This window comes from Leptidea sinapis, chromosome 21 (genome assembly GCF_905404315.1).
Source record: "Leptidea sinapis chromosome 21, ilLepSina1.1, whole genome shotgun sequence".
NCBI lineage: Eukaryota > Metazoa > Arthropoda > Insecta > Lepidoptera > Pieridae > Leptidea > Leptidea sinapis.
The window spans coordinates 7,956,033-7,975,266 of record NC_066285.1 but is presented as its reverse complement, the minus strand read 5'-3'; the positions used below and the strand labels follow the sequence as shown (position 1 = coordinate 7,975,266).

Below are 19,234 nucleotides of genomic sequence, written 5' to 3'. Positions count from 1 at the left end.
TTATAATGTTCTGTATGTTCATAAGCACATTGAGGAATTCTCTAGAAACTGTGACATTCATAATGTTAACACGAGGAACAAACATAAACTTGTTATGCCTACTACTCGGTTGGGTCGAGTTAGTAAGTCTTTTGTTGGGCGATGTATATGCTTCTACAATATGATCCCAGAAAATGTACAAAACAAATGTGTTACGAAATTTAAAAGAAGTGTTAAAAAACGTTTGTGTGGGAAAGGTTATTATAGCATAAACGATTTTCTTAATGACGCCACGGACTGAGAATGAAGCGAACACCCTCAGGCTCTTTAATTATAAATGTTTATTGTACGATATCACATTGTAATACATATTTTATTTAAAAAAAAAGCCCGTTGAGTTTCTTGCGCCCATTCTTCTCAGGTCTGAGGCAGTCTCTTTTGAATGGGTGGTAGTTTTTGACGTTCAATAAGTGATTTTTAATCCTATTTTGAATAAAATATTTGAATTTGATCGATGGATCGTTATAGATTATAATAATTATTAAAATTATTTGAGTATTCTTTAGTGTTAATTCCGCCAATATTTGTCTTTAAACAATTCGACACATGACGAGACATGTCTCGTGCCAGATTTACAAAAAATTTTGGACACTGTAAAGGGGTGCCAAGTTAAAAAGTAAAATTAGACTAACTAAAACTATAGAAAATATAATGCATATATTATACTCACTTTATCTCAAACACGGAACTCTATGATACCTAGGCTTAGAAAATAAACTAAAAAGGCTCAGGACTTTACTAAATACAAGCTACAGGTTGTTTAATGATCAATTCAAACCGAGTCAACTGTCCTATAGTGAAAACATTTTTTTTTACATAGGCTACAAAAATTCAGTGCCAGATAAAAGCCGTGAAATGTCGAGGATTGGACACACTTAAATACAGTCACGGACAAATTGAGGAACGCAAATGAAAGTGCGTATAAGACCTTGGAAGAAACAAATTTATTAATTTGGTTGTTATGTACCTACCTATTTATTTAATTTAAATAACAAAAGATAAAACTCTTAGACTAAGTCGATAAATAGGCAGTGACAGCAGTGAAAACATCGAATAAAGTTGAGGTTGACAGTTAAACTCTATTTTGAGCAATGCACGCACACTAACACAAAGTGACACACAAATCTCGGGAGTAACACGTAATTTGTCACGTACACTAATATTATGAGCCTGGCCTGTTTTCATCGGTTGTCTAGCAGCAGGAGGCTCTATCTAGAGGTTTTAATTCTCTGAGGTAAAAATAAAACTAATAGGAAATAAAACATTTGTATGCAACATTTTATTTGTATTTTTTTCCATAAGGTTTCGGAATGTTCCTGTGGACTATAAGTTACCAGTATAAGTATGTATTGGCTATTTATTGCCCACGAGGGCAGTAGGTACTACTTAATATTACTGACCCCACTAACCCTTGGAACTGTTTCTAATCTCCTTGGCATACTCCTAATAAAATTATCAATAAAATCTTGAGAGGTTTCGTTCCATTCTTCCTGTACTAAACGCATTTCTAAGTTATTCATACGAGCGGGCGCATGATTTATTTTCTTAATTTGCCTCTCTCGAGAGAAAGAGAAGACATTCTAAGCAAAATTAAACTATGTCGAATAAAGAATGTCTATATATTGCGAAACCACACATCTTCATGCAAACACCAAATGATCAAGCCGATCAGAAGCGACTTGATCGTCGATGATACGAACCGCTTTTCATTGTATGCGGTCAAAAAGAAGGAACTTGCACTGGATAAGAACAGTGCTTACGTCCAAGTGAACGCAAATTTTCAGATGGTGGCTGGAAGTGAAGTTTTTTGAGAGAAAAAAATGAAACAACAAATCGTTTTAATAATACTATATTAACACTATAAATAAGAGCTCAGACGAAAAAATTCAGATTCATCATATTAAATTACATAATAAACTACCTATCAACATCATTAAAAAAGTACCTTATATCTCAAAATTAATAATTTACTAACAAACATGAATTATATTAGTGCTCATGAGAAATAATAGCACTTCTTCATCAACTTTATGACAAATTATTATTTAATACTACACTAAAGTTAATACTAGGTTTGTAATTGTATTATTAGGTGTATTGGTCCGCGAGAAATAAAGCTTTTAATTTATTAATAATCAGAATTACTTTTCACCTTAGCATACAGTCACTTACGTGGATGCTTTAGAGTATCAAGGTAGTTTTGCATTCCAGAATACGACATTCGTGTGTATAAAATAAATTAATAAATTAAAAACAATAAAATATATACTGTGCAAATCATTAACATTCAAGAAATGGTGAAATACAACAAGTTATATCTGTAAAAATAGTTAAAATTTCAATTGAACTAAATTAAAAGATAATAAATTTGCACTCGTCAACACAAAAGCACAAGTTTAAGATTTAATTATTGTAAACCAATAATGCATCAAATTTTAAGAATAATTTATAATTACCGCTTTTCACGTGAACTTAATTATTATTTTTGGAGTAAAGCTATCAAAATGTATTATTTAAGTCTTTTTGACGCAGTAGGTATAGGTCAAACTGATCTATATAACCCCAAAATAAGGTTACTTGAATGTTTATATGGAATGAACTGATATCGACAAGCTAGTAAAGTTCTAGAAACAAGATTTCTTAATAATTAAAATAACACTCCAAACAGGTCAATAGTTCCATGCAAAAAATAAGTAGGGATAAGGTATTAACCTAATCGCAAAAATCCGCTAATGTTTAGAAGCAGAATCTTATAAAGACTATTCACAGTCCACTCTAAACAAAGTCATATTTAAAAGTGCTGCGATAATATGTCGCTAGCAGTTTAACATTATTCCATAAAAGTTAGTAATCCAGTGAACTTAAAAGTAATACTATCAAGATTATCCATCTATCCAAGTATTATCAGTCGATCCATTTATTAAATTACTCCAAATTGGTTATCTGTCCCATGCATAAGGAATGAATGTGATAATCTATCATTATATATTGTGTAGATTAGAAAAAATCCAGTCATACGTTAGGGCAGTACAGTCAAGACTTGTCTAGGATAGGCCGAAATGCGATTTCATGTTTGATTCATCCAACCAACCACAATGACAGGATGCCATACTAGGTAGTGCGCGCGGTTTCACTCGGGCGAGCGTTGGTAACGGGCGCGGCCTGTTGATACTTACGGACCGGGAACATTGGCTTTGGCTCGATTGATGCTACACTCTCGTACCTGAAAAAATAATGGATTTTCATATTTTAAAATAGCTATTACCCTTTTTACAGATTTAAAACAGGCATGAATAAGTATTAGGCTCCAAATCAACATTTTTTTATATTCTTATTTAGGTATATTAAAGTTTGTTAGTGTGCGACTTATAAGTATTTAGCCGAAATATCCTAAATTTAGCCCTATAGTCCCTATAGCAGCGTTTCGTACCCAACAATAGTCCTAATTAACTCTGATGTCCGTCCATACTTGTCACATAACCAATGGGTAAGCTTGTGTGGACAACACAAGCTTATGCGTCTATGTGCAATATACACACATGTGTTAAAAATCCCCTGTATTTAACATGAATATACAGTTAATATTAACGAATAATGAACTGATGTGGATTTAAACACGAGTATAATATATTTATAATATAATTACAATATGAAACAAATACGGAATCGAAACATAATTCTTTCAGACAGATGTCAACACATAAAACATTTGACAATTATAGCGTTCATTTACCAAGAAGGTGCGTAGGCTAAAGGCTTACTACCTTTTTAACATCTCGTCTCGTTTTTGGTTTCGGCCTCTGGTGCCTTTCATAAGGTGGGTCATGGGCTAAACATATCGCAGACTCATTGTCTAGATGAAGTTCTGCATAGACATCCCCAGTCACCATAAACTTCAGAATACTCATGAGCCATATGATCTCTCTGTCCGTTTCGCTGGCTGCCTCTATCTCCGCCTCTGTGGAGGAAATCGCAACTGTAGTTTGCCGCTTGCTTTGCCAGGCGATTGCTCCTTTTGAATATATACAGACCATTCCAGAAGTATCAGAGATCACTATAGCTTTTAATGCATCTATTTGTTGCAGTGGAATATTGGTATGTTATACCATAATCAATGGTCCCTTTTATGTAGCGAAAGGTTCTATTCACTCTCACCACATCTTCGGGATTGGGATTGTCTAATTTTCTTGAGACAACACTAACAGCGTAAGCTATGTCTGGTCTTGTCCCGACAGCTAAATAAGAAAGTGCCCCAACTGCTTCCCTATAAGGGAATGGAGCTGCTTCTTTCTCATTATTTTGTAAAGTAGCGTCTTTGACTATCGGTGTCACAGCAGCTTTACAGTTCTGCATGTTAAACCTCTCTAGGAGACGCTTCGCATAACTCTTTTGATCAATTTTAATTGATCCATCATATTTTCTTTCAATTTCTATCCCCAGAAAGTATGAGCCAGATTTTGTCGTTATCTTAAATCACTGTTTCAATTGATATAAAAAACTCTCAGCCTCTTTCTGGTTCGCTGAGGCGATCAACCCATTGTCTATGTACAACGCCAGGATCAGTTTCTTATCCTTGCTATCCTTGTTTCTTACGAAGAGGCATGGATCACTCTCACATTTTTATCAATTATTTATCAACCGTGACATCAGGATTGGTCTTGATCTTATAAACCCACTTACAAGGGATCGCTTTCCTATCTTTGGGTAAGTCTACCATATCCCACGTTTGATTTTCATTAAGAGAGTTGATTTCGCTTTCCATTGCTTTACGCCATTTGTCAGCTTCAGCACTTTCAATCGCTTGCTTGTATGTGGTCGGTTGTATTATAGGCCGATCTGGTTTGGACTGTGCATGACAGATATTACACATAAAATCTCTGTATCGATTTGGAGGTCTAAGATTGCCACGATTGCGTATAAGGTTCAGTGTCGATAACTGGTTTACTTCTGCAGGCTTTAAACATCTCATTACTAGGCAATAGAGATCACCGTGGTTCTCTCTCTTTCCAATTAACAGCTTTACACCGTTCACCTTAAATATATGCACGTTGTTGGTGTTGACTCCAATGTGCTATTATTCGAAATATCATGTGCCGCAAGGACTGAGAAAAGATTTCGACGTATGGTGGGTACGTACCATAAGTTCTTTAAGGTAATCTGATGTACTTCACCATCTACATGTGCTTCTGCTCTAATGGTACCAATCCCTACTGCATGAATTTGTTGTCCATTAGCGCCTCGTACTGTGTGCTTGCTCTTGAAATGGTTAAACTCCACAAAAAGATCGTCTCTATTTGTTACGTGATCTGTTGCTCCATTGTCCACATAAAAATTTATCGTATCTTTTGTTTCATTAGCAGTTATGGACAAGATAATCATGTTGACATTCTTATTGTCATTTTTTGACTTCTTTGGCCTTCCATCACTTATCCATTTCTCACATTTCCTTACAAAGTGACCGAGTTTGCCACAATAATTGCACCTTTTCTCATCTTTTCGCGTCTCTACCTTGCTTTCTTCTTTGCTGTTAGCTTTGACTTCCTTCTTTCCTGATTTTACCCATAATGCGTCAGCATTGCTGCTGCATTCATCGTTTTCTTATACTTTTACAATAACCTTCTCATGAGAACACAACTGGACAGTCAGGTTATCAACTGTGCGTTCCTTCTTCGTCATCAAGAGCCAGCTTGATTTGAACATCATGTATTCCGGCTGTAACGTATCAAGAATTTTGTAGATTAACAGAATATCTTGCAGATCCTTTTCCAGTTCCAGAGCTCTGTGTAGTTCATGCCATAAATTCTTGAGCGTCGAAATATGACTTGCCATATCATGCCTAGCATGATTGCTAGTGTCTCTCTTGTATGAGAAGAAAGTGTGGCACAACTCGTAGCTTTTATCTACTGTGTAACTCTTCCCACATATCTTTTGAGTAGTTGAAGCGCATCATTTTCTCTAGTATGTCATCTTGCAGATTTCATTTCAACAGGACGGAAATTACGCTATCGAGCTTATCGTATTCCTGTACTTCTTTTTCATACCTCGTCTTGTCTTCTGGTGTGGCATTAGGCAGTAGTGTTGGCCTAGGTTTCTTTCCTTCCAACACATCTCTTGCTCCTGGTAGCCCCTTTAGTACCATGAAAACTCTAAACTTCCACGAATTGAATTTCTTGGCATCTAAATCCCCAATTCGAACCTTGGAAACCTCTGCAATAGATTTATCCATCTTGACTACAGGTCCAACTTTGTTAAATTATTAGAACTAAGTATGCCAATCTAACCACGCTCTGCTACCATATTAACGAATAATGAACTGATGTGGAAGTAAACAGGAGTATAATATATTTATAATATAATTACAACATGAAACAAATACGGAATCGAAACATAATTCTTTCAGACAGATGTCAACACATAAAACATTTGACAATTATAACGTTCGTTTACCAAGAAGGTGCGTAGGCTAAAGGCTTACTACCTTCTTAACATCCCGTCTCGTTTTTGGCTAGGCTAAGCCTATAAGAGTGCTCAGCTCTTTTATCCGTGGCTTGAATAGCGGCTTAGTTAGGAAGTCGGCGAGCTGTTTCGCTGCATCTACTTTAAGGACCTTAAGGCTTCCTGTAGTCACACACTCGCGTACAAAGAAATGACGTATCTGAATGTGCTTCGTCCTTTTGTGCCAGCAGACAGTAATGCGGAGACAGCAATAAAAATAGTACAAAAAAATAAAAAAAAACCTCTAAGATTGACCGCTACAAAAAAGACTGAGTGGCGGCTTTAACGAATAAGGCGGGCAAGAACCAAATATGCCAACGAAGGTGGATATTAGAATTATTGCGTTAGTCAACCATCTACTCGCTTCTGGATCAGACGTGCAAATTTTGCGCTCGTGTCAATTGCGTGATTTTCGGTATTTATGTGAGTGATAGTTTAAAAGTGTCAAGTACTCGAATGAAGAGTATTTCATCATGCTAATTCGCAATGATTGTAACTAAGCCGCAGCTGCAGGGAACGATTTGCACCCGCTCGGTCTCTTGTTGCCGTCGTGCAATGTTTTCTAGCGCGTTGACGTAGGCCAGCCACACTTGCCAGACAGCTTGGAAGAGGAAGTGCAGAAATTGCTCGCCAATGACACGTTGAACAGGCAATTATTTAAGATTCCTGCGTGAGGAGCTAAGCGAGCAGTTGGACGAGATGAGTCTCGCTTTTTTAGACAAATTTGCAGGAAAATATCACGATATGTAACGCAAATGAAACTGCAAAAGGGAGTGTAAGGGGAACGGGAGGGTGCCTCATGTTCCAGCGAGGTCTAGAGATAATGTGGCTGTGTAGTATATATAGGTGTAACTAACAATGTTGAAAATCGCACAGCGGACGAACTAGATTAGCTGTAAATATATTATGTAATTGGTACACTTACTTGTTGTTACTGTACTTGTCAGGTACGGCCTTGTATGGCTGAAGGGAGGCGTGAGAGTGTGACCTGGCGAGCTCCCGCATACAGGGCTCCAGCTCACGTAGGGTGTAGCCAGAGTTCTCCACTAAAGACGCGGGCCATGCTATAGAACATACAAAGAAGCAATTGACGTAAGATTTATTCAGTACATATGAATATAATTATCTTATACTATTTATACGTCTAGATACACTATGAAAAAAGTCGAAAAAAATGAGGTTGACAGCTAACCTCTATTTACAAACAAACTATAAAGTGACAAGCAAATCGCGAGTGTAAAACGTTGCCTTTCACACACACTAAAGTAATGAACCTAGAACGTTTTCATCGGCTGCCTAGCAGCTAGAGGCTATATCTAGGATAAATTATTTATCTATATATTTATTCATAAAGGCTTACCAACTTAATACAATTTATTAACTTATGCACTAAGAATTAAACAAATATAATAAAATAGTTTAGATGTACTAAATTATAGGTAGGCACAACATTACTATACGATATACATGTGATATTTTAAAATCTAAAATCTATCAATTTTGGAAAGCAATATAAATTTGTTTTTTAAAATTAAGAAAGTTTAAAAACAAGATATCAATGTTTTCATCTATATTAAAAATACAATTATATAATTGTAACATTAGCTGTAGAGGAGAGTTTAAGACATAATTACTGTGGTGGAATTTAATGTGCATTGGGGAAAAAGTACTAAGCCGATTATTAAGAATTATTAATTATCTAAGACAATTGTTATGAATGAATTATGAAAAGTATCTTCTGAATGCGAAGTTGAAAAAAATTGTTCCGCATTGCAATATAAACACATTAAATGCTAGTCAAGTCAACCCATCTTACTCGACCGTTGCAGATTGGCTGACAAAAATCAATGTTTGTTTATTTGGCTAAGCATTTGGATCTGATAGGCCTTCTTGCGTGATTGAGCAATAAAAATTCAAATATAACTATAAATTTCTACTGAAATAATAATAATTTATTTGTAGTTGTTTAGAATTTATTATTATAATTATTAAATTAATATTAATAATTTTGGAAGAGATGGATCAGGGAGCCGAGTACTACTATAGTACTAATTGTTTGAAGCGTCTGTCCGGCAATGACGCCATAAAGATGGCGGTTGCGCTATCAATATGTGGGTATTACACAGGGGCGTGCATATCATATAGGCAATTGGGCAGTGCCTACCTCGTTAAGAACCTAGCACTAGTGTTAAAGTTAATTTAGTTTAATTTGGTTGCGTTATTTTTTAACCAAACTTCTATGGGACATCCACTCATAAAATTTCTCCTCACGTGAGATACTAAATACCTACGGTAATATCTTAACATAACCTACGGTAAATCTTCACATATTCCAAAGCTAAACTACGACTTTCACGACGTTAGATTCACAGTGCCTACCTTGCTAGAAAACCATTATATCAGTATATACAGGGCGGGATTTAAACTTAATGCCGCCCCTGGGCACCGGAAAAAAATCCGCCCTAATAATTTTACTTAAACTTATAGTTTATATATTTTATTTTTCAAAACTAAAATACCTAATTTGTTGCAGAAACTTTATCAAAACAAATACTAATTAATTTTTTTGTAATTCCAGAAAATAAAAAAATCGATTATTCATTTAAATCTCCAAGGGAATAAGTTTTTATTTTTTACTAAACATGCCAAAATTATAATTTACAAAATTATTTGTTAATTATAATTTTGGCATGGATAAATTGAATTTCTTGAATTATCAATTAAACCAGAAATTATTAATTAACAGAATTAATTAATTATATTGAGCAACATTGATAAGACTAAAAAAAAATTATTCCACTTTCCAAATTTTGCCGCCCTGGGCGCTCGACCCAACTGCCCCTAGTGTAAATCCACCGCTGATTGTATATCAGTTAGACATATATTTCAAATGACAACGGACCGGTATCAGCACAGAGTGAGCGTGGTGACTGGTCGTCGTGAGGCAGGTGGCAGTCGGAGGCGTCACACAGGAGACAGTGTCGCGCGGTCGCCAGGGCACCCGCTGCTATCACTGACGGCTTGAACTGCAGGTATGGGTCGGCTTCCAGCAGAGTTAACTCTACAATGTACTGGAAACAATTAAAACTGATGAGTACCTATTTCATTCATAAAAAATAAACAATTGGTACCTACATATTACTATAGTGATTATAGACAAAACAAATAGAAATTGAGGAATCAATAGAGATGCAGTTAAAAAAACAGTTACTTTATGTAAGAAGCTCGAAATTATATTGAATGAAGTTTATTAGTTAGTTAATATTATTAACTTAGATAATTCATACGTCTAGAATCTAGATAGTCTCACTCGCAATTTTTGTGTGCGTGAATTGCTCAAAATAGAGGTTAGTTAATTACTACGATACGACTTAGGTGTGCGTTTAAAAAAAAAGACTATTGACGTGAGAAAACTTTTATAATAGTTTATTCTTTACTTTCATATTTTTGCAAGAACTGTATGTTAATTGATGTGATATCGATGCAATGGCACTTATCCATGGCCTTTCTTTGTCAGGTTTTGTTTGTTCAAAAGTGACAAAAATATTATTTACAAATTATTGTAATATACAATTACCAATCACATAACTATAACCGCTAAGTAGTTGAGCAATATTAATAACCAATCGATTCCTAATTAATTCACTCCCTGTAGAAGTTCTTATATTTGTCGTATAAAATACTTCTTTTTATCTTCAGCGTTAGACCTCTACTATATACCACTGGACTGGCAGATGTCAAAGTGCTATTGTGCCTGTTTGATATTCGCCATTTTAGTATTTAGTATTTTGTGATTTGGTAGTGATAACTTATGATTACTTACTGCAGCCAAATTAAAGGTCTTCTTTGATAGGCCATTGGAAATACAATAGTTTGAGAGGAAAGCCAGTGATGTCGGTGTGGAGAGGTCAAAGGACAAAACTTTTAATATGAGATGCTCCATTCGCAGCACTTCCTTCTTCGTGTAGGTATCATCTGTTATGTAGACAAACTCCGATACTTCAGGTGGATAGACTTCTTCATATTTTCTATAGAAATAAATATAGCATGACATATCAAGTAAAGTTAAATATTATGGAATTAGATTTTTAAAATCAGTTACATTGATTGTGAATCTAGTAATTTATATCACATTTAAAAAATGTTATTATTCCAATTCAAGATTTAAATACAATATTAGCTTCTCTATTTACACATTTATTCAAACAGAACAAATCTTATAACATTATTTACAATACTATGATAACATAAAATTCAAACTATCATTACGGGGAAGTGTACCAAAATACTGGCTTTATTTAAATTATAAACATTATTAATTTAGATATGTTAGCCAACCAAATATCATTATTTAAAGTTTGGCGCTACTATGGCGATAATAAATAAACACACGAATAGAACTACTTAACTGTAATAAAAAAAATACATAATTCACCTTAAATATATCAATTTTCCATAATATCATTTCGGAACATCCTGTAAGAAATCTAGTAGCCGAGCGTAGCGTAGGCACTGACATCTACTTCGTGCCGTGTTATGCGACCACGTAATTGTGATTTTTAAAAAAAATACATGAAAATTAGGGACGAGACGATCAGGACGTTCAGCTGATGGTAATTGATACGCCCTGCCCATTAAAATGCAGTGCCGTCACTGTTCAAGCCAAGAATCCTGTTCTTGAAAAACTTAAAAATTCTATGCTGCACCACAATTGCGCTCGTCACCTTGGGACATAAGATGTTAAGTCTCATTTGCCCAGTAATTTCACTAGCTACGGCGCCCTTCAGACCGAGACACAGTAATGTTTACACATTACTACTTCACGGCAGAAATAGTTATTTCTATAAAATAAAACTTACGAAGCAATGTATGTAGCCGCTGTCCCAACAAGCTGGAGCTTAGTCCTGACAACACTCATGTATGACAAAAACCTATCCACATACGAGACAGCTAGGTGCAGCGTCTCACTCTGCTGATTGTACTCGTCACAGACCTCCACCAACCAGTCAACAAGTATGGATCTCATTGCGGGTGTTATATCGGGCTGTTTCCTCATGTAACGAGGGTTTGCTCTATTTTTTACCTAAAAATAACAAAAAGTTTTATACTACAATTATAATAAAAGTATTTTTATACTCTTATAAGAGGGGGCAAAGGGGGCAAGAGACACATGGACATCATTATTAAGACATTACTAAGTAAATTTTACTGCTATATTCAAAATGACACCTCAATTATTAGCTTAACTGTTTAGTATGATATATTTGATAAAGCATTTTGATAGCTTAAATAAGTTTAATATTAGGTTAGCAGATGGACTTATGTATGAATAAGGTTAATGTTTAACTGTAGTTTAATTCATGGTCAAATTCATTGTGGTAAAATTGGGTTTTTATAATTAATTCTAATCTTTATGTAAATACTACATATTGCTAATTACTGTCTGTTTTTATATAAGAGGACAAGAACAAGCTAGTAAGAAGATAAGTCAACATTCAAAATAGCTCATTTATGATAAATGTCAAATCACTTTTTTTTAAAGTACCCTCATCATTAAATATTAGACTACTTCTTCCAAACCATCACAGGTCAATACCAATGTATTCACGGGAAATTTTTTGGACCTGGTGCGCTCATTTTGCGTGAAAAAACACACTGGGTTCAAACCCTTGAAAGCCTGAATGCAAGTTAGTGAATTAAACAAATAAACCTTTGAATATATTCAGAGGTAGGTGTAGGTTTTGTAACAATGGTTTCCTTCACCATAAGTACAATATCATAAGAAATCGCAAACACATGTGACAGCCAAGCATCAAATTGGCACCTCCCTGATAACCAACACACTAGCCACTGGGCCCCCGGAAATTACAAAACATCATTATGATTAACAATTTTGAATCAAGTCAAATAAAATGTGTAACCTCTATTTCCTTCATGTAGTCATATATGTCCTGCCTGTATTCAGCGACATGGAAGAACATCTCTTTATCGGTCTGTGCAGTTGTGGCATCCAATGTATCATCCAGCATTTGACTCTCATTTTTAGATATTGACATTGATAGGATGCTGGAATCCACAACTGACATTGGTGATGCGACAACATCATGCTCTTTTTTCTCTTCAACTTTTTCTTGCAGTGGTGCTCTAAAAAAAAATCATATAAATCATGAGAAGTTATAATAATATGTGGGTATTTTCAGCCCACATACCTAAATAATAACAAAGTTTTTGTTTACAGCTACAAATATTATCCTCATTTAAATTTTTTGGTGTTTAATAGAAGCTTGACAATAGGGTATATGCATGAATTTTCTAAATTATTAAATTTTATTTTTTACATTATAAAAATTATCACACACATCAAATTGTAGATAAAAACATTCTTATTCATATTTATTGAAGTAGGCGTTACTTTGCGGAAATCCATAATTATGCGAAGTCTTTTTTCTTAGAGTCTGTCTGCCAGATTTTGGCGAGTCAACATGTCTTGAGGATGCGTCGTGTAGAGGTGAAACACGTGTCGAATTGTTTAAAGACAAATATTGGCGGAATTAACACTAAAGAAAACTCAAAACATTTGGATTCTAATTCAATTAAAAAAAACAACTGACTTCAAAAACACTATTCCAAAACAATTATATCTATAATGTGCACTAAAAAGTATAAAAAAATTGCGTATTTTTCTACAATCTAATTAATTAATCTAATTCTAGTTACGATTATTGTAATTTTTGGAATCTATTTATACCATAGCATAAAAAAGATTCGGCCGATTATCTTTAATTTGCTCTTAATAATTGAAGAGTTCCGTTACTTTGTCATGGATTCCGTAATCAGAACCTAACCAAACACTCACCAATCTATCTTTGAAGTATATCCTTTCCAATAAAAAAAGAATCATCGAAATCGGTTGGCGTGATATTGAGTTATGCGTAAATTTATCATCCACTTTGCTATACATACGTATAGCAAATTTAAAGACTTATGGTTTTCTCATGAATGCTGGTGGATGCATGATGGTCAGATGTGGACCAAATTACAATGGGACCACACGGGAAGCAGCAGCTTTCAAATAAAAAAGAATAATCAAAATCGGTTCACCCAGTGGAATGTTTTGAGGTTACAAAAATAAAAAAAAATACGAGAACGTCCTCCTTTTTTGAAGTCGGTTAAAAAATAAATATTCTTTCCTGGCAATATATTTCGGCTATTCAAACGCGCCATTTTGCGAGGGGTTTCTTTGACGTCAAGTCAAGTAAGTGTATACCAAGAATCTATATTGTACTAATAAATGTATGGCCGGGGCCTTCGGTTAATACTGCGAAAACTACTGAACCGATCAGAATAATTCTTGTACCATAGATGCTGCGTGTTACGGAGAAGATTTAGTATATAATATGTTGGTGATTACTTATTTAGAACCTTTTTTTTACCTAGAAATGCCTATAAATTCGCAATAAAACTAATTCAGTCCATGACACTTCATTACATAATATAGTAATAATTCATACAATGAGCGGGCGCGGGGTAATATTGGATCAGCACTTGTCTTGTGTAAACAAAATTGTAATAATTCTGGTGAAATGTATTAAATTTAATTACAATTTGTGATTTATAAAATAATTGACTAAAGGCAAAAACTTAAAAGTATTTTCTGGTGCCAAAGATACTTCTAAAAGTGCACTAGATAAAGCAGGAGTTCCAAGAGACTCAACTATTTGAGCAAAGTGGTATACACAGTAACCATTTGACCGAGTGCAACACAGAGCTGCTCGAATTGTGGGGGACGCACTGCTCTGTGAACTGCTAGATAACTTGGCGTTGCGTAGGGACATTGCTCACTTCATTGTGTTTTCGACTGCATTTATCACGGGGAGTTCCGAAGAGCTGTTTGATTGTGGCATATCCTCCACAGTGCGGTTTTCAAGGAACTTTCTTCACGGAACTTTCATACAACCAAACTGTGGAATGAGCTTTGAGAAGTGAGTATGTTCTCACTTGTTAACTCGTTGAATTAACTTGTTCGTTTATTTCTTTATATAGTGAGTGTCCTTAATAATGACAGTCCAAATATTTATTTCAATCTAGTTTAGACAAAGGTGCAAAAAATTTTTGACACATTTATTTTCTTCTTTTTCTTTACTTTCAATTGTTCGTTGTACTAGTTGATGTTTTCTAATTTTCACTTTATTTTCCTTCCTGTTAACTAAAAGGTTCTTTTCCCACTTTCTCAACCGTTTTATAAGTTGTTATTTTATCACTTTTATGACCTTTATGCAATTTAATCAATTTAATTTACTAAAAAAATATGGAGCACTTTTAAAGTTGTACAATGTGTTTGATGTTGGTTGACAAGGCAGGAGGGATAAATTCCAATTAAATTGTATTTTCTGCATTTAAATATTATGTTTAGTTTTAGAAATTAATGTGAGAAAATGTGAATTGAGAAAACTTAAAAATTAAATTAATTACCACATAATTACCTTGCAACTTTCACTCTTATAAATTCAGATGAAATAAAATCTGGGTTCGAAACACAAAAACACATCATCAAACAACATCATAAACACATCTATTTTTGGAAGATTATCGGATTGCATTTTAACAAATCCACTTTCAGTCATTGTAAATAATAATTATACAGACATTACCAAAAAACCAAAATATAATTTAATAGATTGCTAACCATCAAATATAATATCTAGGTACCATAACATTGCTTATGTTTATCTAGACTTTGACAATAATAGCATTGCGTTTTGATGTTTTATATTTCTCACATATTAATTGCACTTTTGTATATTTAAAATGTATTATTCAGCACAAATTTAATAAAAAAAAAAACTAAGATAAAGTAGATACTAATAAAGATTAGAAAAAATAATATTTCAGCTAAATATAAGTTACATGCATATACCCTATTGACAATGAAAGATAATAATATAAGAAATCATTAAACACTGGTATGTGGAGGGCAGATACTGGTACCTTTGGGAGACATCTGCCCTAGTGCCAGTGCTATTTACAACATTATAATCATTTTATTAAATTGTACAGAACAATATGTTATGAATCACCTCTCATTAGCCTTCATAACAACCAAATTTTTATTTAGTATTCTGTCATATTATGTGGATAAAATTGAAATAAGGTGATAATTGATTTTTAAATGGTTTTATTATATTTATAAATTATAAAATGAAAGGTTGTAAGAAGCAAAGCAATGCATTTTTATTGATAAATTCTACATTTTAATCTAGATAAATTCAAATAAGTTTTATATAATAGAAGTTGAGTGAAGGTAGATTTAAAAAACACTTAAGTACTAGCTATGCACCCTCTAATGCTTAAGCAATATTTTGAAGACCAATATTTTTCAGTACACAATACATTAAAACATGTAGAAATTTTATAAATATAATAATAGCACTTAAAGTGTAACAATTACATTTCATTCAGTGAGTCCTCTCTACTTCCAGATGGAACAAGATGGGGTGTAAGTGTAAATGGTGTGCTCCCCCTACACATGACATTCTTGCCAGGACTAATTTACTGTATTGCAGCCTGGTATTTGTATTTAGGCATGTCACAGACTAAACCACTTTCACTTGCTTTCATGGTCTCATGAATGTTTTTTTTTAAATTTGTATTTTAAAAGTGATAAGCTGAGCAAGACTTTCACCTAATGATAAGAGATACACCCTGTCCATAACATTGCAGTCCCACTCAAGATTATTGATTGAAACCAAAATACTGAGTACTTTTCTAATTTAAATATGTTTACCAACAATCAGTGGTGTGCGTGAAATAGCTGTTTGTTTTAGCAGATTTCCAAACTATTGTTTTTAGCAGTAGAATGTGATGGCCCACTTAACACATGCCTAAAGCTTAGGGTGATCGAATGATTTGACATTTTTGATTAGATTGCCACCGTAACTACGAGATGATCTGTTGAAGATTGCCAGAATATGTTGGATGAGAGCAGCTCAGGACCAATCAATTGTCATGGCAATCTTTGGAGGAGGTCTTTGTCCAGCAGTGGACGTCGTCTGGTTGAAATGAATAATAAAATATATCTTATTAACTTACCTATCTGTAATATTACACATGCTGACTTCTTATCTACCTCTTCTTCTATGAAATGAAATTTATTTATACATATAGGTACAATTTGTACACAAGTCAATTTTGATGGCTATCAATTCAAGAGACTACCAGGAGGCCTTGTTCTGAGAAGAACCGGCAAGAAACTCAATAAGTTTTATCCTCACTTACATTTTTCACAGTATCCACAATTTTTATAATCTATGTAATAGAATCAGGATTTTTTTGCCATAGTAATAAATCTAACACAACAACTGCTATAAAGGAAATAAAGGAGTTGAAATGTAAAAAAAGTTTGAAGGTCTATACATGCTACCAATGGATGTGACAACTGGAAGTATATGTCTACCCTCAGCCTACCAGCCATATGCCACTACTACCATCTCTATGACAGTGCAAATGTTAAATGCATTGGTACTTCTCTGACTACTTAGACCTGTATCTTTCAGTGAATATCAGCAGGCAACCACACAATTTACAGATCACAGCAGCTATAAAACAATTAAATATGATTCTTTTCAGTTCTTGGAAATGGAAAAACAATTTCTTAATGTAATAATCTGACTGTAAGAAAGTAGTATACTTACCAAGATGATTATACTGTAACAAGGAGTTCTTATCCGCATATAAGAACTCATTGTTCTGTGGTTGGCTGTCAAGCTAAAGAATTAGATTTAAATATAGATGCGGACAAGAAGACAATCAAATAAAACAGATGAGATACTATCACTTACCTTACTTCAGCGGCTTCCTTGGACTTTTCACTTTGCTTTTCTGCTTGAGCACATAGAGCCTTGACATTCTCAGCAGCACTGATGAAAAAGTTGTCTTTTTTTATTTCTTTGGCAACAAAGGGCTTGTAGGTTGGTTCTCTTTTCTTCACCTCATTTTCTGAATTGTCTTCATAAACGCTAAACGCGCGAAATTGAGCCACGGGGGGCACGATATTTTTTTCGTTTATTATTTGACGAACATTTCTATTTTCATCTTGAACTTTACATGGTCCGTTACCTAATCCAACCTATCAAAAAGAAATATAATTTAATAACGACCTAATATTTTAGATGATACCTACAATGGGAGAACTTACATGTTTCGCATTGCGATTTTGATTGCATGCAAACTGGCCGAGATCACCCAACGCACGCCTTTGTGTTGCAGCTGAAAACACATCTGCATCTTTTCTTAATCCCAAAGCAGCATTTTCTTGATCCTCGTGAATTCTAAATGATGCCATTGCTATTTGCTTCCCCGTTTCCGTAAACAGTAAGGCAGTTGAGTTTGATACAACGCAACAACGGATTACGGAACGCGGGGCACAATGTTCAAATGGCAAAAATTCGTGTAAAAGTTTAGTTTATAAAAGCATTTTTGTAAATGTAAAAATGTAGATGTAATGTTTTTTCTGCAAAAAGCAAAATTCCACTTAAAAGGATAGATAATGCTAACAGAAAAGACACATTTTAATCAAAGAGTTTAGTTTTGTCCAGGATTTTGACCAATTTGATGGATTCAGCTGTTGCAAATAACGTTCCTCTTTAATCTATTCTTATTTTAAATTTCAACCAATAACGAACGTGGAAATGTTTCTGGCACACTACAGAATACATAATTGTTAAATCACGCATGTAGTAAGGCCATTATTTGTACATATAAAAATACAAACTAGATTATTATGATTATAAAATAAAGTCTTATTGGTGATTACTTGCTGCCAAAATGTGAAACAGAAAAATCATGTATATTATTATCAGTATGAGTGTAGATGTTATGCTAGGCCTTAATTTTTTATACTGATTAGCTTACCTTTTCGATCTTGCTGTATTTCCGTTAGAGATGTTCGTCGGTCTTGCACGTTTTTTGTGAGATGAGTATTATCATTGTATCCCTTATGTTGAATAGTTTTCAAATTAGGAAAACTCAATATGATGTCTGTTATTAATAAAAATTACCTACATTAACTAAGCAAGTTGAAGGACAATCGAAGCTATAGTCTGGAGTAGTAAGGGACCCATTTTTGAATAATAGAAACCATTGTTAGCACTATAGAAAGTTAGATTAATCAAAAAGCAATTATTTTTTAATAACAATGCTTATAACACTTGTTTCGTGCAATTTAACAATCGTTTACACATTCAGGGCCACGTTAACTAATTAGGATTTTCAATTATATATTAGCTCAAGATCTATAATGTACAGAAAACTAAGCACATCTTTATAAAAAAATAAACGAGTATCTACTTGTTATAACTTGTCGAAAAGGTAATTTATTAATTTTCAATAATAGGTCTGAATTAGAATAAGAATTATGCTTTAATTCTAACTTACATTTATATATTATTTTTATATCATACTGTGTTTGCAGCGTGTAGAAAATAATATACTGAGTGCTATAGTCAACGCACCATGGTTTACAAAGAATGACGAGGTGCATCAGTATCTTCACGTGTCATCAATAGCAGAAATTGAATGATCTAAAGGAAAATGTAGATATCATGTCTATTAATAAACCCGAACCCGTTAATGGTAGAGTTATTGGACCCATCAGGGTTCAACCTCTTAAGGACGCGTTTACGAATCCGACAAAAATAAGATA

General features: G+C 34.0%; 1 protein-coding gene across 1 annotated transcript; it reads right to left on the bottom strand.

Annotated features, from left to right (window-relative positions):
• Window positions 1-1,872: 1,872 nt before the first annotated feature.
• On the bottom strand, window positions 1,873-18,147 carry LOC126970456 (cyclin-A2). Its single transcript, XM_050816356.1, has 8 exons — window positions 17,729-18,147; window positions 17,373-17,659; window positions 12,456-12,678; window positions 11,394-11,617; window positions 10,358-10,562; window positions 9,437-9,605; window positions 7,460-7,598; window positions 1,873-3,262 (listed from the first exon to the last, which is right to left on the bottom strand). The coding sequence occupies exons 1-8, from the start codon at window positions 17,873-17,875 to the stop codon at window positions 3,151-3,153; spliced, it is 1,506 nt and encodes a 501-aa protein (XP_050672313.1). The 5' UTR covers window positions 17,876-18,147; the 3' UTR covers window positions 1,873-3,150.
• Window positions 18,148-19,234: the final 1,087 nt, after the last annotated feature.